Source organism: Carassius gibelio, chromosome A10, assembly GCF_023724105.1.
Source record: "Carassius gibelio isolate Cgi1373 ecotype wild population from Czech Republic chromosome A10, carGib1.2-hapl.c, whole genome shotgun sequence".
Classification (NCBI taxonomy): domain Eukaryota; kingdom Metazoa; phylum Chordata; class Actinopteri; order Cypriniformes; family Cyprinidae; genus Carassius; species Carassius gibelio.
The window spans coordinates 1,215,732-1,235,089 of NC_068380.1; the positions used below are offsets into that span (position 1 = coordinate 1,215,732).

At 35.4% G+C, this 19,358-nt stretch overlaps 1 protein-coding gene across 1 annotated transcript in view; it reads left to right on the top strand.

Annotated features, from left to right (window-relative positions):
* Positions 1-19,106, top strand: part of xrcc4 (X-ray repair complementing defective repair in Chinese hamster cells 4) — a 35,046-nt gene extending 15,940 nt beyond the window's left edge. The window contains exons 4-8 of the mRNA XM_052607219.1: positions 2,572-2,738; positions 4,217-4,366; positions 5,300-5,342; positions 9,346-9,485; positions 18,740-19,106. Coding sequence (XP_052463179.1) covers positions 2,572-2,738; positions 4,217-4,366; positions 5,300-5,342; positions 9,346-9,485; positions 18,740-18,854 — 615 coding nt within the window. The 3' untranslated portion in view covers positions 18,855-19,106. The remainder of the gene's footprint in view (positions 1-2,571; positions 2,739-4,216; positions 4,367-5,299; positions 5,343-9,345; positions 9,486-18,739) is intronic.
* Positions 19,107-19,358: the final 252 nt, after the last annotated feature.

The window sequence follows — 19,358 nt, forward strand, 5'->3', positions numbered from 1 at the left end:
GATTGCATCATCCTTAAGAAATAAACGATACGCAAATCCGTCGTCAAACTGGGCCTTGTTTGTAAAACAAGCATTTTCGAAATGCAGGGAAAAACACAAACACTTGCACAACTCTGTTGATGCTCTGTAAAAATAAACTCCATCCACTGGTCCCTTAATGCTGTTTTTTCTTTGGTAATCTGTGCAGGGTTGTCTTGCCCTAGCAACCAAAAACACACTCCTTTTGTGACATTCGTGACGCTCTCGCTCTGATCAGTGAAGTCTGTTGTGCTCTCAGTGCTCTGCTATACGGGAGCGCGCGCTCTTCCGGCAAACGTGCCCTCAGGACCCATATAAGAAAATTCCGCTCCATCTAACGTCACACAGAGCCATACTCGAAAAAAACTTTCCGAAACTTGTGACAAACTGGAAGGAGTATTTTTGGAACAGAAATACTCCTTCAAACGTACAACTTAATTTTTGAAACTTTGTCCATGTTTAGCACAGGGTAAAAAACTCATGCATGAAATAGCATTTCACCCCCCCTTTAAGATATTTTAGATTTAGTCTGAGAGCTCTCAGTCCCATGTCCAGAAAGGTAAGAAAATCATCATCAGAGTAGTCCATGTGACATCAGAGGGTCAGTTAGAATTTTTTTAAGCATCAAAAATACATTTTGGTCCAAAAATAGCAAAAACTACGACTTTATTCAGCATTGTCTTCTCTTCCGTGTCTGTTGTGAGATTCATTCGATGTAACAGGATATTTTTTAACCAGTTCACCAAATCGAACATGAGGGTGAGTCATTAATGGCATAATTTAGATTTTTGGGTGAACTAACCCTTTAAGCAAATTAGCTCCTTTTGAAGAAAAGGGAATATGCTTTTACAAATATTTTAATAATAATCAGTAATGCATATCAAAATATCTTTATTATAAGATGTGATTGTTTTGAGGTAAAAAAATATATCTCTCTTTGGCTTGTCTTCTCATTTATTGTTCGGTTAGACAAGTTCAAATGATGATTTTGTGTGACTCAAAAAGAACCATTTGTTTTTTTAAGCATAGAACCACTTAGTCTTAGTCATAAGAGTTTTAATAGGAATTCAGCCTGTGTGTTTCCAAAGTTTGGCTTCCCAATGTGGGACGAATCAGCTCTGTCCAGGTTCACTACACAGACTTGTCCAAATAAGCTCTCTGAGACATGGAACTTCTTAGCTCATCATGTAAAGTGTGAGTGTTGCTTGATGGTACATCACATTCTGGCTGGAAAAGGTTTCATATTGAATCTCTGGTTTACTGATGTGTAAATGTGATATTTTCATCAAAGTTGGTATGTGCTCTTTTGTTCTGTGTGGCATTAAAAACTGAAGAGGTATGGTTAAAAAAAAGAATCTGTCATTATTTATTCACCTCACATCCTAGTATAGTCATAGGTATTTTGGGCTTGATATGGGTCTTATTTCTGAGTGAATTTGTTCATTATTTTAATTTTAACGAATCAGTCAAACAGTTTCACTCATTGGTCTGAATGATTCATTAGCATGATTGCATGATTTAAAACACCAAACTATTGATTTGAACTACTTCAATGTTGTATTCTAAGAAAATATTGATAGATTTAAGTGAAAATCATACCATAATATTAAAGGAGATTTGAGCTACAGTGTAGGCAAATATTAGGAAATAACAATAGCAGTGTAGCATTTAGTCTGCTCCTCAAACACTCTTGTTTGTCCTCAAGAGACTTGGAAAATAGTGCACAAGTGGAATGGACTACTTTCCGACACTTTTGTGCTTCTTTTTAGCCCATTTTTGGAGCTTGACAGAATCATCCCCATTCCCTAAAAAGCTTCCAGGACACCATGCGGAACTCCTCTTTGGAAGAAAGTAAGTCATACTTGAGGGTGAGTAAATAATGACAGAATAATTACTATTTTGGATGAGCAATGGTAATTTGGTAAAATGGAGTATTGTGCCTTTAGTCAAGACTTTCAATTTTCCCAGGATGATTGTTCCTGTAAGCACAAAGTCAATTTAGCAAGTGTGCTAAATGACTGCATTCATTACTAGATTTGCATGCTTATTCCCACTTACTGTCTTTTGATAACAACTGTCAAGAATCATTTAAAGGAAAAAGTGTTCGATTTAAGAAGCAGTCTCAGTAGGTTGACGGCTGGAACTTCATTGTGTTCTCAGGTCTCTTGAGGTCTGTTATCTTCAGTGCTCTTCAGTGCAGTCGTCCTTATCATTCACAGATTGTCACACACTACAGGCCGAGCGTCCGGCCCTTGTGTGTCCTTTCAGGGTTCATCTATTTGAGGATCATAGACTCGCTGTCGCCTGTTGGCCCTCATCACAGTGGTTGGCTTGTCTTATCAGTACAGACTGAATGCCGGTGTGTTTGTCCAGGTGCTAGACAGTATTGGGCAATGAAACCCTGAAGTGTGAATTCCCTATACACTAATTCACAAATAAAACAAAGCATTGTCTCCAGCCAGGATGCTAATAGCTGATGGGCAGGTGTCTCCTCCAGGTGCCAGGTTGCACAAGGTTTTCTATTATTAATCTCATTCTCTCTTTATTTCTCAGTTCAGGCTCGGTGTGGTGGATCTGCAGGCAGTGCCTGAGCCCACTGAAGTCATAAGGGAGCTCATTAGGCATGGCCTGGAGCAGAGTACACGTCTACAGGCCAAAAACCAGCACCTACTGGAGGAGAACCAGAAGCTGAGGAGAGAACAGGAACATATCACCAAAGAGTAGGTCCAAACCAGATCAATACTCCTCAACTCGCATAGCTCTTACAGAGCTGTAGAAAAGGATGTTTGGAATAAATACTAATATTTGTAGAACAGAGCTATCTAACGTACCATTTATTAATATTCTGTAATATATATATATATATATATATATATATGTTAAATTATAAATAAAAATAAATATTCAGTAATATTATTATATATTAACAAATATATTTTTGTTAATTACTAATCGCATATAACTATAATATGTAATTATATATATATATATATATATGTGTGTGTTTACATAGAGACAGTAATATTGATATTAAAAATAATTTAGAAAGCCAACCTATTTATTTTCTATTTAAACTTAATTAACAAAATGAATGCTAAAATATTTAGTAGCAGCTTCTACAAATATGAAATCTATTGCATAAAGTTTGCATGGCTTTAAAACATTCAGATTTCAAGCTTATAAAACTAATACAATCTTTCTAGTCAGGCTTTCTCAAGTCAACTTAACTTAAGGTTTACTTCTTTTTTTGTATTTTTGTTTTTTATAGTTTTATTATCTATTTTTATTATTTTTTGCCTTTATCTATATTGGCCAATAGGATGTTTAATCATTTCATTTGATTTTTAGGTTCTAAATATTTTTTCAGTTATTTTTAAAACTCAATTTAAAGCTAAATTATGATTTGTTTTTGTTTTTGTTTTTTGATGCTTGAAACCTTACAAACATATAAATGGACTACGGCATAAAAATAAAAGTCTACAAATGTGAGGAATATGCGTTTGATTTGTTTCTTTGTTCCTGGGAACTTGCACACGCTTTTTTGTGTAATGCCAAAAGTAATTTCAAACAAATGTGATTGCGCAAGCCTTTCACCTGTTCATCATTACAACTTCCTCTTGGATTACCCTCTCCCCTCCTCATCATCTCTCATGATTCAGAACGAAAGACTGTCTTGGCTGTGTTTTTAAACGGTTACTAAGGAGCTCTTGGTACACAAGATGTTTTTTAGTTTGTCTTTGCTGTGATACTCTAAAAGGCTGATATTTGGCTGAGAGCGCACATGATTCATTCAGGTGGAGAATGACGAGGAAATCCCAGGCCAACCTGACAAGAAACTCCTCTTTACTGTATTGCTTCAATCTTTTCTTCCTGAGAAATAGCAGCAGTGACATCACCACCTCACTTACTCTCTAACATCTTCCAAAACCAAAATTATGGAGAATTTGTAATGCTACTCAACACTGACAGGACTTTATAGCCCTGTATTTTGCAAACAGCTACCACAGGTGTTCAGTTCTACACGCTCTTCATGTTTTCCATGTTAACTAATGACTGTTTATCCACTTATAAACACACAAAACTTGTAAGTAATACAAACACTCTCTTACCTAATCATTTCCACTCTTGTCACATGCTCAGGGAGACTGGGTTGCATGAGTGTTTGGGTGGGTCTCAGTGGTCTTCACCCTCTCCACAGGATGCAAAGGTACGTCCAGGGGAAGGAGAGGTTGGAGAGAGACTTGTACAGCCGTTTTGTGCTGGTCCTAAACGAGAAGAAAGTCAAACTCCGAGACCTGCAGAAAAGAGTCAAAGAGCTGGAGGAATCTGTTGAAGAGAATCGACTGAGGTAAAGATGTGTGAGAGGTTTCCTCATGATACCTCACGTGATCATAAGCATGTTTTATCTCAACATTTCCCTTCTCCTGTTATGAAATATCCCTTTCGTTAGGTAATCCAATTATGATATCATGTTCATGAATGTCACTTCTAGTTTTGTGTTGAGCCCACTTTTCTTTTTTTCTTTTGTAATGGAAAATTTTTTAAAACTACAGCAACAAACTCTACACTAGTTCAGAACTGTGGCATGATGGAAAACTTCAAATGTTTAGGTACAAAGCCAAGAAGGTTCAGTCACTGTTCTTCCCTTGATGAAGACACTTGAAGGTGTCTTATTTTTGTGCCATTTATGACAGCTGAATCAATAAAACAAATAAAAATTGATTTGAAACAAATAGTAGCAAATAGTTATATCTATTTGTACACTACTTCTCTCCTGCTCACCAAGGCTGCATTTATATGAATTCAGTAAAAACATTCATTTTGTGAAACATTATTACAATTCAAAGTAACCGTTTTTTATTTTAAAATGTAATTTGTTTCTTTGATTTTAAAGCTGTATTTAAAGCTGCATCATTCCTCCAGTCTCCAGAGTCACATGAAATCATTCTAATATGTTGATTTGCTGCTCAAGAAACATTTTTGATTATTATCATTGGTGAAATACTGCTTAATATTTTTGTAGACACCACAATACTTTTTTCAGAATTATTTGACAAAGTTCAAAATAACAGCATTTATTTTAAATATATCTTTTTTTATACATCTTTACTGTAACTTTCAAACAAATTAATGCATTTTTCAAAATAAAAATACAGAATATATATATATTTTTTTATCTTAGCTGATCCAAAACATTTAAATGGTTGTGTATATTCCAAAAAAAAAAAAAAAAAAAAGGATGTGTTATTAGCCTGTTGTACCTGCTGTATTCTCTTTGAAGGAACAAGGCAGATAGTGAAGACCACAAGGCGATGGAGACTGCAGTTTATAAAAAAATATAAACCATATACTGTAGGTAAGGTTGTCATTTCAGGTTGCCGTTTTTCAGTGAACTACTCCAGTGAGCCACAATTTAAAGATGCAAATACCTGAAAACTTTTTTTTTTTTTTTTTGGTTGAATGCAAATTACTGCTTACTCAGCCTATTTTTAACAAAGTCTGTGATTTAGTTTGTGTGGATTAGTTGATTTGTTCTCAAGGCTCCTTAATATTGTGTTTGTTGGACACAGTTACATATTCGCAAAGTTAACAAAGTTTGAAGTCAAACTAGATGAGCATACAACTGAATTTGTGCCTAGAACATCAAAAGCAACTCATATTTTAATATAGTTCAACAATGTGTGTAGCAAATTTAGTGGAATCTCTTCCCAGAAAGTTCAAGTTGATGAATGACAGAACAATGCGGATTTGATCTACAGTGACTCTGGCAAGCAGATGAAAGCTCAACATCTCGACAAGGGCCAGACAGAATGACAGTGTGTACCATGCAATGATGGAAATTGACAAAGAAACATGGAATAATTTAACAATACGTGTTGAGAAGGAGCTAGGTCTACATCTCTGATTGGTACATTAATGTGGAATCCAACTTTTGGGGTTGTGTATATCAAATATTGTACAATTTACGATTTGTATATTGGCTTTTATGATGTTTAAAAGTCTTTTGTGTTTTTTTTTCCTTGTGTTATACAATGTGAAGCAGCTGGTATCATTTCTAAATAACCTTATCTTTGGTTTGCATCAGCATGAGAAATTATTTTTTTTCTTTTAAGGGGGAGTATTTGCCGCAAAAACAGATTTCAAGGGGCTTTGTTTTTTTTTTACCTTTGTGTAAGGGCAGTTTTTATATTTACCTCATTAATTATCTCTATTGTCTTTTATGTCAGATACCTTAACCAGATACTTACATTTATTTGGTTTAATTGTGCAGGGACATTTTTTGCCCCATTATCTTAAATTTGAGAGGAATTTTATCCATTTTGATGGCATTTTGGTTCTAAACCCCAATTAATTTCCCCATCATCAGATATAGAAAATAGTCAAATAAGATGATGCATTTTTAATTTGTTAAGTGATTAATTCACTGAATTATCCATAATATGCATTGCTGCATGGTTAATTAACTGTGTTTTGTTAAAAGTAGCTATGCTGCGTTACATAACACTGCTTAGATTGTAGTATTTCTAGAAAAAGATCCCATATAAACTGAACAGACTTGTAATTGCATTTCGTAAATGAGAGCGATGACGTCACTCTTGGTATTTGCTCTCTTGTCCAAAGCATTACTACACTAATTTTGTCCAACACATTAAAGCTTTGAGCCAGACCTGAGACAGCCTACAGGTAGTTCATTCCCTCAGCTTTTCCCTGCGCCGTCCACCATTGTTTATGATGTCTTCTCCTAGAAAAGATGTTCATTGGCAACACCGTCTGCTGTTGGTCGATTTCGACATCGAAAGCCATATTAGGGGGCTCTGTCAGGCTGTTGAGTCACAGTTTTGAGGCCCAGAACGGGAAATGAGGTGGAGTCACACATGATTTAGTCTGTGGGTTGCTCAATCTCTCTGTTTTTCCCCTTGTGTAAACCCCGAGGAGTGAAAGTAAAAAGCACTACAGCTAGGGGAAAAACACTTCCATGGTCATGTGACCCTATAAACAGTATGAATAGTAATGTATGGTTGCTAGGTGTGTGTTACTTTGGCTTAGTTCCTCAGAGAGAGCCATTTGGGGTTCAATTACTGTCATTTTTTTTTCCTTTAAAGCTTGATTCAATGGTTTATGATGTTTTTTTTTTTTTTGTACATATATATTCATGCATCTATCAGACGCTTTTTACCAGTATGTGTGTTCCCTGGGAATTAAACCCACAACATTTTGTGCTGCTAACACAGTGCTATACCTCTGAGGCACAGGGACACATTATTTTATTTTTTATTTTTTTTTGTATTTCATATTTTTTTGTATTTTTTTCTTTAAAGAGTAGGAGTTGTAGCTTCAGTCTTTTTTTTTCTTAACTGTAAAGTTTACAATAAAGTACATGAAGCATAATTGAAAGAGCCTTTAATGTGGTTAGGATGTTTGTTGCACCAATTAACTTGAGTCAAACCCATCCAGTTTCATCTGTCCAGTGTAAATTAAACTCATTTAGACGTAAACAATTGCCAGACGCAATCATGGTAACGAGTCTGGCTTTGCAGTAGTACTTTAAAGAACAAGTACTATTGGATGCTTTGCAATCTTGAACAGTTTCCCACTGTGCTACAATGACATATCTCATGAGACAGATGTGCTCCTGCTGGATTTTATTGCAGTCAACCTGCATGTACATCATTTAATGTTGATGCTCAACATGCTTTTAATGCATTTATGATGTTGATTGTGTAACAGAGTCACATCTTGTCCAGCTGCCTGAACACTGGCTGTAAGAGCCTCCATTAATCCCTTTCAGAGTTATATATGCAAACATTCACAAATAATATAATTCACAGATACCTCATTTTGTCTGAAATCATTAAATTAGCAACATATTGCAGCAATGTAGCTCATATTTAGAAATGGCAGTAACTAATCAGTTTGGCTGAATATTTCCGGTTTAAATGAAATGTGTTAAATGGTTAGTCCAAGAGCTCTGTGTCCCTCCATTGAAGCTGTGTGAACGGTATACTGTCCATGTCCAGAAAGGTAAGAAAAACTTCATAAAAGTAGTCCATGTGGCATCAGAGGGTCATTTAGAATTTTTTGAAACCTCGAAAATAAGAATTAATCCACAAATGACTTAAGCTGTTAACTTTTTTAATGTGGCTGACACTCCCTCTGAGTTCAAACAAACCAATATCCCGGAGTAATTCATTTACTCAAACAGTACACTGACTGAACTGCTGTGAAGAGAGAACTGAAGATGAACACCGAGCTGAGCCAGATAATGACTCGTTCACGAGTCAAGAACAGGTTGCATCGGTTTTCAGATCACCAGTACTTCTTTCGTACAGTTCTATTCAGTAAAACTGGTTGAAGAAAACAGTTCACCGGTTCTTTTGTGCTCGAAGTAATTATGTCATTTGCTATGATTGCCCTTCATTCAAGCCTTTGGTTTACCCGCGCTCATAACATTAGCACAGAATCAGTTCGATTCAGACGCGCTGTGTGTCGGTCTGCTTCACGCTGAATCACACATGCGCAGTATCATCAGCTACTCGGTTCTCGAATCGGACACATCTGACAGAAAGGGTTCTTGACTCGTGAACGAGCCAGTCTATTGTTCGTTATCTGGCTCGGCTCGGTGTTCATCTTCATAATTTAGATTTTTCGATGAACTAAACCTTTAATCTCAACTAAATTATTTAGATAAAATAATTTTGTTAATTATTATTGTAGATTTTTAGATTTTTAGTCATTTATAGCCAAGATAAAAATACAAGTTTTTTTAATTCAGATGCTGTTAATAGAATTAACAATTTAAGATTATAATAATAAACTAAGAAAAAGAATAAAAATATAGAATGTAGCTAAATAATAATAATAATTATTATTATTTATTATAATTGATAATTATATTAATATTTGTATACATTTGATATTATATTTATATTGTATATTAATATATAATATATAATTAATATTCAGTCATAGTATCTTCAGGATTTATCTGCCTGAGATAATGAAAATTAAAATGTTTAATCTTTTCCACAAAAAAAGAAGTACATTTGTCTAATGTTTGCTCTGTTTGATGCACATTTTTATTTCTTCACATTATAATATTAAAATATTTTCATAGATTAAAATGATGCTCTGCTAAATTAATTAAAATATTTACTTTTCAATTAATTATACAATTTCTGATTAAGTAAATTTCATGAATACGGCATAATTACTGATTAAATGTGAAGTAGATCTTCTTTAAAAGACAAAAACCTCAGCTAATAAGTGGAAATATGAAGATTGGATGAACTTTAAAACTTTAACCTTTCCATGTTTCGTCTAACAGAGATGCCAGAAAGCAACCCGATGGATGACAGCTTAAATGACATCACAGATGTGGCACCCTGCCGAAAACGCCACCACCGTCATCTCCAACAGCTGGAGACGCAAGCCAGACGAGCAGCGCTGGACCAGCGACAGAGATCCAGGTATCATCACTCACATCCTCAGATTTACACACATCCTCCGTCTAATTACACTTTTTATTGTGGTCGATCGACTCATAGCACACCCAAACTCCTGGAGGCCTGTTATCTAATGTTGCGTATGATACCCATAAACCCCTGCAACTGTGGCCATAAAAATGTCAGTTATAATTCCGGGTGTCTTATTCTCTGGTGTCCAGTTTATGCAAACTTGGATGTTGCTTTTTCTCCACGCCTGTGGCCAGTCAAGCAGACAGAAGAGGCTTTCCCAGAACCTCTTCCATTGTACGGAAACCATTGGTTAGTTGCCAGCACCTTGTAGCTGTACTTTTCCAGTTGAGGCCCCCCTGGGTGCTTATCTGTCCGGCTCTTTTTTTATTTATTAATGGAAAATATGTATAATTTCCTCCATTAAATGTTTTTAAACTCCTCCTTTGCCAGTACCTCAGTGGTCTCCATAACTGTACAAGAACAATCCCATGAATGGTTTAGATTTGCTTTGAGCTAATTCTTCAGACTTGATGGCACTCGTGGGACTCTGATCCTGAGAAAACATGTTCCTTTTTAAAATAGTCACACTGTTTTGGAGATTATTTGGCATTAGTTATTATTTTTGAGTTATTATTTAAGTGTTATTATTCTTAGGTTATTCTTTCAGGGTTTCCCACCGTTCTTGAATCTCTATCTATCTGTCTATCCGTCTCTCTGTCGTCATTCAATTTATCGTTCTGTCATTCTATCTTTTTCTTTTAATTAATTAATTTATATTTTTATTTTTATTTTGTTATTTTTATTTTTTCCCCCCAGTCGTGTTAGTCACATTAATAAAATCTTAAAGGTTATTGAATTTTCTGTTGTTTTTCTATAGTAAATATCATTTTACGTTATGCTGAGTTTTCAAGTATTTCTTGGCAAAATGTCAAAATCTCATATGGATTAAAAAAACATTACCAAAAGACTGGGAAAATCATGCAACTTAACTGATCAGAAATTGTATCCTGCATCAATTTTAAATAGACAAGTTTTCTGAAAATTAATTCACACAGTTCTAAATAAGTATCAATAACAATTTGAAATGTAATTGTTAAATATTGATGAAATATCTGATTAAAAATGAACAATTTCCCCCAGTATTTGTGTATGTCATGGAGTCAGTAATTTATTTGATTACTTTTATTTGTAATGTCTAGACTAATATGATTAACTATGAGCACTAGATGAATGCATTATGTATTTTACGTGTGACATTATAGATTTGTTAACTGACTCGTTACACCTTTCAGATCAGTTCAGTTGGGATGTTGCCTGAGAAGGGAGCTGCCAAAGTGGACAGTTGATAGAAAGGCAGCTCACTAGCATTTGGAACAGAGCCTGTGTTTTTTGGGTTGGCAGACATATGTGAAAGTTTCTGAAGTTGGCAGACATATAAGAATGATGCTTTGGCTTCATATTGTATTGACGTTATGCTGGGATATGGAGAGATTAACTTTTAACGAGGGTCTTTTAAAACTTGGTAAATACAAGAGTGTTTATGTGACTCTGCAGGCAGAATAAATGTTTAAACTGATTGTGTTTAAAAGTGTTTCTAGCCTCCCAGTGTCAGCGGTGGTCTGTGACAGAATGGTGCCTCTACACCAGATGGTTTGTGCGTGTGCTCGCGTCTTGCGGTGTTGCGGAAGACTGAGAGTTTGTATTGGACTCTCTCTTTCTGCAGGCTCTGTCACCGCGGCAAGACTTTCCAAACTTTAATAGACTTCCATGGCATAGAGACCTGGCTGTAACTTCTTTCGTGAATAATATCACACATGTCACCTCGTATCACACGAGTGGAGAAATGCAGCTGGAGGATTCTCAGTCTGTTCCTGGAATGAGGTTTTCAAACAGCCGCGTGGCTTTGAATGCCTCTGCTAATTACTTACAATTTTGTGCCTCAGAGAGAGCTGGAATGCTCTTAGAAAACGTGACACAAATTAGTGGCAGTGTAATCTTCATTTTATCTGGCAGATGGAGTTAAAGTAACAGTCTTATACGTCATCTTATACTCGCTCTCCTGTGATTCCAAAAGGACTTTTTTTTTTTTCATGCAATAGCAGATGTTTTGAAGAATCTTCAAGGGTTACTCAACCCCAAAATGAAAATTTTGTAATTAATCCCGTTCCAAACCCATGAAAGCTTTGTTCGTCTGTGGAACACAATTTAAAATATTTTGGATGTGACTTGTGACTGCCCCATAGACTGCCAAGTAAAATACACTGTCAAGGTCCAGGAAAGTATGAAAAGTATCATCAGAATAGTCCATCTGCCTTCAGTGGTTCAGCCGTAACATTTTAAAGCGACAAGAATACTTTTTGTATGCGAATAAAACAAAAATAATGACTTTATTCAACAAGTTGTCTCCTCTCTGTCTCTCCACATCACAATGTAAGCTGCACGCAGGCAGCTTACGCTCTTCAGAGTCAGCCGTACTGCACAGATGCGCTGTTTTCTTTCAGATCAAAATGTAAATACATGTAGAAAATGAATCCTTTGTGGCGTGGCTGATTCAGAAGAACGTACGCTGCCTGCGTTCAGCTCATATTCTCCAAAATGGCACTACGGCGATGGAGAGAGACATATAGGAGAGGAATTGTCGTCACTTCATATCGTCAAGGTTGAACCACTGAAGGCAGATGGACTATTCTGATGATACTTTTCACACTTTTCTGGACTGTGACAGTGTATTTTATTTGGCAGTCTAGGGGACAGTCACAAGCCTCCCGGTTTTCATCCAAAATATCTTGAATTGTGTTCCGAAGACGAACAAAGCTTTTACAGGTTTGGAACGACATGGGGGTAAGTGATTAATGACAACATTTTCATTTTTTTTTAATACATTTTTGTATTGCTTTGAAAAACTTGGAAAAACAACACAAGACTACTGTATGAGAGTATACAGATTACTTTATGGTCCTTTTTGGAGCTCGACTGTCTACTTTCATCGTATTAAAAAAAATCCTAAAATCACCAAGACGGCATATATTTAATCAAAATCACAATAAAATCAGTAATATTGTGAAATATTTTGACAATTATATTAACTGTTATATTTAAAATATTTATAATGTAATTTATTTCTGTAATTTATTTCAGATTTTTCAGCATAATTACTCCAGTCTTCAGTGCCACGCTTCAAATTTTTATGGAAACACCGTTTTGTCATTTGTTTCAGGATTTTTGGATGAATAGAATGTTGGAAAGAACAGCATTTAGTTGAAATGTATTTATATATTATATACACTTATAACATTATAAATGTCTTTACTGTCACTTCTGAACAATGCAATGAATTGTACTGAATAAAAGTATTATTTTCTTTGCAAAAAAAAAAAAAACATTTTACTGACCCCAAACTTAAAGTAAATATCAAAGTAAGTTAACTAATGAGTGAACATTATGAAAACAGTCATTATTCAGACCTGTAGCACCATCCATGCCAATGCCTCTATCGTTCTGCCAACATCTCTAGAGTAATCAAAAAGCAAATGGCCTTTTATTGTCTGTTTAAAGACCCTGTATGGGTATCAAGAAATGTGCCAGTAGCAGCTTCCCAGCAGGAAAAATCAGTGTCAAGTCTTTTGTTTTTTTCTCTCAAAAAACGAACCGCACAATCACTGCTGTCTACAGATGGTGAGACTCTGTGCCATGACATCTGCTCTAATAAAGCCCATTTTTAAAAGCATTTCTCCTCTAAAGGCTGAAAAGAATCACCCTGCAGACATCATTGGTTTATTCAGCTACACGACCGCATGTGGCACACGTCCATGTTCAGATCAGGCAGCGTTTGTTTGAAGTGAGGTCTTTTTGTTTTTCAGATGAATGTTGAAATCTTTTTGTATTGCATTTGATGCAAGTCTGTGTGGTGGGGGACTTGGTTTTATCTCTTGTAAATTGGTTGGATTTCCAGCACAGAGGCAGATGCCTGAATGAGCGATTGGAAAGTCAAAAGGATTTGTGATGCAGTGAAAGGTCATTTCTGAGAAAGAAAGTTAGAATGCTGTGATTAAAGACTGCATATACAGACAAACAAACAAAAAAGACATCTGTAATTCACTGTGACTGCAAAGTGAATTGATTGTAAAATGTCTCATTCCCAGGTCAAGGAGAAGGAAGTCGAAACTCTGTTAAGACGATTCAGAGATGCATCAGAAGTTAAAGTTATTTTTTTTAGAAGAAGAATAAGAAGAGAGAAAGAGGGAGATGAAGGAAGGGAGAGCGAGCGAGCGAGCGAGTGAGCAGAAAGATGTGGATTCATTTGGCCCCTGGCAAACTGTTCTGTTCTACAATCTCCCAGCACCTGCCTAGAGATGGATCTGGCAGAGCATGACAACAACCAACAATCAGGCCAGTTACACTGCATTAATCCAGTCCTTAGTATGTGTGTTTACTGACGGTTTCTTCCTGGGTCTCCCAGAGTAATGTCAGACTCAAGTTTTAACCCACAATGGGGGCGGAAAAAAGAGGAAAATTGATTTATTGAAATTAATTTGCATATTATTATACTTTTTTAATTTTTTCATTATGACATTGTTTCCTTAAGTAAATTTCCCTCCGAATTCTCATGGCCATTATTATTTTATTATTAATAGAATTAACATCTATTATGATATATATTATATACTGTATATTGTCATTTTTAGAAACATATATAAGTTTCTAAGTTTTCATTTATATGCATGTATGTATATAGCCATATTTATGCAATTTAATAATTACATTTTAATAATGTAATTTCATTACAGTATGTTATGGAAAAATGGTGTGGTAATTCATAAAAATATTGTCACAATGCAAAATCTTTAGTGGTCTTAAGAATACAAATTTTATTTGAAGAAAATATAATTTCTTTTCTTTTATTGTTCTGTCAGTTTTTGTGAGATTCACCCTTGTGTTGCTTCTGTTCAGAAATAATTACTTTAACAAACTTTAACAATAACCAGTGGTGGTGTTTCAGACATCCTAAGACTTTTCATTATTGTTTTTTTTTTTTTTTTATGCACGATGGGATGTTTAAAGTGATTGAAATATGGCAACTTGATGCAAGTTAAGTTTAGTGTGTGCAAAAACAGCCTTTTTGCATCATTCTAATAAAATCATCCATTGGTTTACTTCACGATATGTGAATGTCGTTTACCTACATCAGCATCTCATGTCTCAAAGGTCTGTAGTCAGACATTTGGCTTTATAAGAAAGTGTATAGTCACATCTCACCCCCTTTTTGGGCTTTTTTGTATTTTCTTAACAAGTTCCATAGCTTCTCGTCATGTCTGTAATAATGTGAAAGGAACATAAGACCTTTTTGTCCAACCTGAAGACAGTTTCCACCATTCCCAGTGAATCACGACAGCAAATATAGCGACTTACAAGACGACCGTGTCCTCAAAAGTGCCCATCCATTATCCCTGCTCATACCTATGGATTTCTTCCAAGTGGGCAGTAGGAAAGTCACTCTTTCGTAAGTGTCAAAGTTGTCTTTACAGGAGAGTTTAGCTGGTCAAAATAACTTCCAGATGCGGCCGCACCGAGAAACCCCTTGATTAAACCGAGTATATACATGCAGATACACTGTTTACACTCCGATTGTGCTGACTAAGCACCGTTTCACAGATAAACATTTGGGGTTTGCTTTTTAAAGGCTTGCTGAAAGCACCAAAGATGCATTTCTGATGCTTGAGTTACTTAGTTCAATTAAATGTGGTTTTGGAGAGTCAAATGAGAATGAGTGATTCATCTGACTCCATTATGGTGTTTACGTGTTTTATGTGTCAGGGTTTGTTTGATACCAACGCACCATATAAAAGCTCTTTGGTCTCTGTAAGTGCAAGAAAAGAACAAATACAAACTTTTCCTACTCGGTGTGTTGTATTTCTGAGAAAGAATTATGATTTGTTTGCAAACAGGAGCTGTTTGTTACCCCAAAAGCTTCTAGTTCACCCCGAAAATGAACATTAACTCAATCTCATACTCAATGTAGACGAGTTTGTTTTTTCGTCAGATCAGATTTAGAGAAATTTAGCATTCGATATCCAGTTGATCCTTTGAAGTGAATGGGTGCCGTCAGAATGAGAGTCTAAATAGCTGATAAAAACAACACAATAAATAATGCACAAACCAAGCAACATTTACAAACAAAAACAGTTCTAAACTAATATGTTTTAATGTGTTTGACTCATAAGTACAGCAGGAGATGGAGGAAGTTTTATTCATGGATGGTAATGGATTGAAGTTAAAAAAAACTTGATGCATTTGTTTATTACAAACAGTTTTTCGCTTCACAAGACATTCATTGATGGACTGGAGTGGTGTGGATTATTGTGATGTTTTTATCAGCTGTTTGGACTCTCATTCTGACGGCACCCATTCACTGTAGAGGATCCATTGGTGAGCAAGTGATGGAATGCTAAATTTCTCCAAATCTGTTCTGATGAAGAAACAAACTGTATTTGGGTGAAATATTCCTTTAGCTAACTCAAGATTTTTTCTTAGTTTTCTTAATCATTCACATGAATCAAATGACCAATATTGGTACATCTAACCCCCTGGGATTCACTCTTAGTAAAGCATGCTTTTCATAGACACCCATGATTATGCTAATACATGGATTTATTAGAAGCAACAGAATGTGGCCGCTGGTTTTGAAGTGTTTTATAAAGACTTCCGCTCTGCACTGTTGACTCAATCCCAGTGTACCTCACCTAACATTTGCTTCCTTTTTGTCAGACAGCTTTTTAGCTGCACGTCTCAGAAGCAGGTATTTGTATCCTGAGCTGCACTTGTGGCAGGATGAGCCCTCAGATGAGATTCTGGGATCATGAACCTGGAAACACAATCTGTTTCACAATATAAGGCCTTGATGCCTGTACATTGGGTCCAAAAGTCTCCTCCAGCCAAAATGCTTCTTTGTTGAATTTAAGATTAGTAACCTTGAAATAGAACACAATCTGAAACATTTCTTCATTAGATCTTCATTGTTTTATCATATTCGTGTCATTTTTTCACATCTGTATGAAGAAAATCGTATATTTTCTATGTGGCTGCAGACTTTTTGACTCATCTGTATGTGGCAGTAGCATTACAGTCTTGTGAATCTTTGTGATATGTGAAATACGACACTATCGTCAATTTTATACTCGATAGTATTCGTCTTTTTTAACGTAATTTTTTTTCCCCCTTAAAATGTAAAAGTTTCCCACTGAGCAAATGAGGCTCATAATTGCAGTTGAATATTTCATTTTTATTTTTCCTGATTGTTATTATGGTAGTATTTTACGGAGCAGCTCTTTTTCGGGAGGATCTTAAAGGGTTTCTGGAGTCTCCTCAGCGTGATCTGCCAAAATCATCTCTTATTCACCTGAGTCCTGTAGCCGCATAGTGAGGAGAAACTGCTGGATGCAAACCTGTTTCTAATAAAGAAGAGTTTATTTCCAGAGACAGACTCCTTGAGTGTGTGTCCATGCTTTATGTGGATGCTGTTAACTTTTAATGAACTCCATTTCCCCCACAGTGAGGCTTATTAAACCACACAAATATTAGTCTGCTTGAGACAAAATCTGAAAACTGTTCATTTAATGCATTGAATATTATCTGTGTGTGTGTGTGTGTGTTTATATATATATATATATATATATATATATATATATATATATTTTATCTAATTTTTTGTGCATTATATTAGTATCATATACATATTACCGATGATAGATTTTATATTATACATTATAATTATATTTTATTATATATTTAATTGAATACTATTTTTATTTATATTTTTAAAAGTAGATCATAACATCATTTTATGTGCTATTTCATTTATTTTTATTGTTTTTAATAATTGTATTATATATTATTTTTCATTTATTAATTTATTGTTTGTATATTATTATGTTTATTTTTTTGTGTGTAGCAGGATTAAATGATTATATATATATATATAACTCCTTTATCTTGTCATTTTCTAGCATCTCTAAAGTGGTTTGGAAATGAAGGTGTTTTATTTTGAATGTAACACTCAGATCTGTTGCTAGTCTCCCTCCAGACCTGCATTGGTCAAACTTTTCCATGTGAGCGGTTTCTGTTTCATGAAATCATTTATCAACACAAACCAATTCAAGCCTTTCCTCTAAAACTAGAGCCTGTTTAACCAGCAGAATTATTTGTTTTACTGATTGTGCCGTATTGATCCGATGAACTTGTAATGTAATAAACGACTTTTAAAGCACCATTTAGCTCGAGAACCTTGTTTACCATCTTTGCTTAAGAACCTCTTTTTTTTTTTTTTTTTTTTTTTTTTTGAAGAGTTTCTAGTCCGTTTACCTTTTTTTCTTTCTTTTTTTTGTCATGCACTCTCAGAAATAAAGGTACAAAAGCTGTCACTGAGGTGGTATCTTGTTCCTATTAGGTTCTTCTAATATGTACACTTTAAATCCTAATATGCACCTTTAAAGTAACAAAATGGACCCTTTAGGTACAAACGTGTAGGAAATTCTGGAGAGTGAGATTGAACCCAACTTACTTTCTCTGATGTGTGTGTATGTTTAATTCCAGCCATGCTGTCCATGTGTTTTGTGGTATAGCACCGGACAAGCTTTGCTTAAAAGGCTACATGATCCCTGGCACATCCTGAAATTAACAGGCTTACGGGACCATAAATTTCATTTACTTTCCTTGTGACCTGATTTTTTCTAGCACTTTGAGAATCTCTCTGCTGCCCTTATAGACAGGATCCTGTTGGAAATACTACAGTTTAACCTTTCTTTTCTTGCTTTAATGCTGAGGAAGCAATTCTGGCATGCTAATTTTGTCATTTTGTCTTCGTACCATCAACCTAGCTTAGTTCTGACTTTGAGGCATTTATGTCACATGATTAATATTTCCAGCAGGATGTACATCAGTGTCAGAATCATCTTAAAATTGACCTTTTATTAGCATGCAGTAAATGTGTGGTGCTAAAACACAAGGCATGTGCCTGATTATAAAGGGGCTTTTTATTGTTTTTTTTTTGTTTTGTTTTTACAACGCAGTCCTGATAGAAACAGGGTGAACTGTAAAGTGTTTAGTCTTGACCCCATTTTTAGGAGCCCATGGTGGGATGGGGTTCGCCCGGGTCACTGTAATCAGGCAGCAGTCAGGCTTCACTCCAGTGTCATGAATTATGTTCGCTCCAGCTATGTATTTAACCTTCACCTTTTGCTGACGGTTGTTCCTGCACTTTGTAATTTTAGAGAGAAGCCGACAGAAGATGCCAAAGCCGAGATGAGCAAAACGTCAGACGTCCAACCGAAACCAGCAAGCGCTGCTGCAAACCTTGATCCTGACGACCTGTTCGATGATATATGACCCTCTTTAGGGCCTAATGAGCACTGTTTGTGAGAAGCATGACTTTTGTACTGTTTTTAAACTGTAGGAGTAATACAATTATATATTTATATATTTTAAAGTATTTTATAATAAATATGAATTGGCTCTATAATAAACAACAAAAGTTTAAGAAAAGAACACTACTTAACTTACTACTTACCAAAATTATGAATTTGTCAATTTTTAACTTTAATAAATCTAAAAAATGTGAATAAAGATGTTTTTCTCGTTCTCAAAGTAGTGATCTTTCAAAATGGATTTTGAACCCAAACCTACTTTTTCAACTTTTATCCTTTACTTTACTTGTTATGGGGAAAAACAGCCTTAGCTGAGCTTTTGGTCTTAGCTGGTCTCCCAGCTTCATAAGGCCGGCCTGCTGGTTTTAGTGAGTTCTTGGCTTTTTCTAACTGTCTAACCAGCAAGCCAGTCTAAGCTGAACTTCTAGCAACCATGGAATATATACCCTAGCAGCTGTATAGCAAT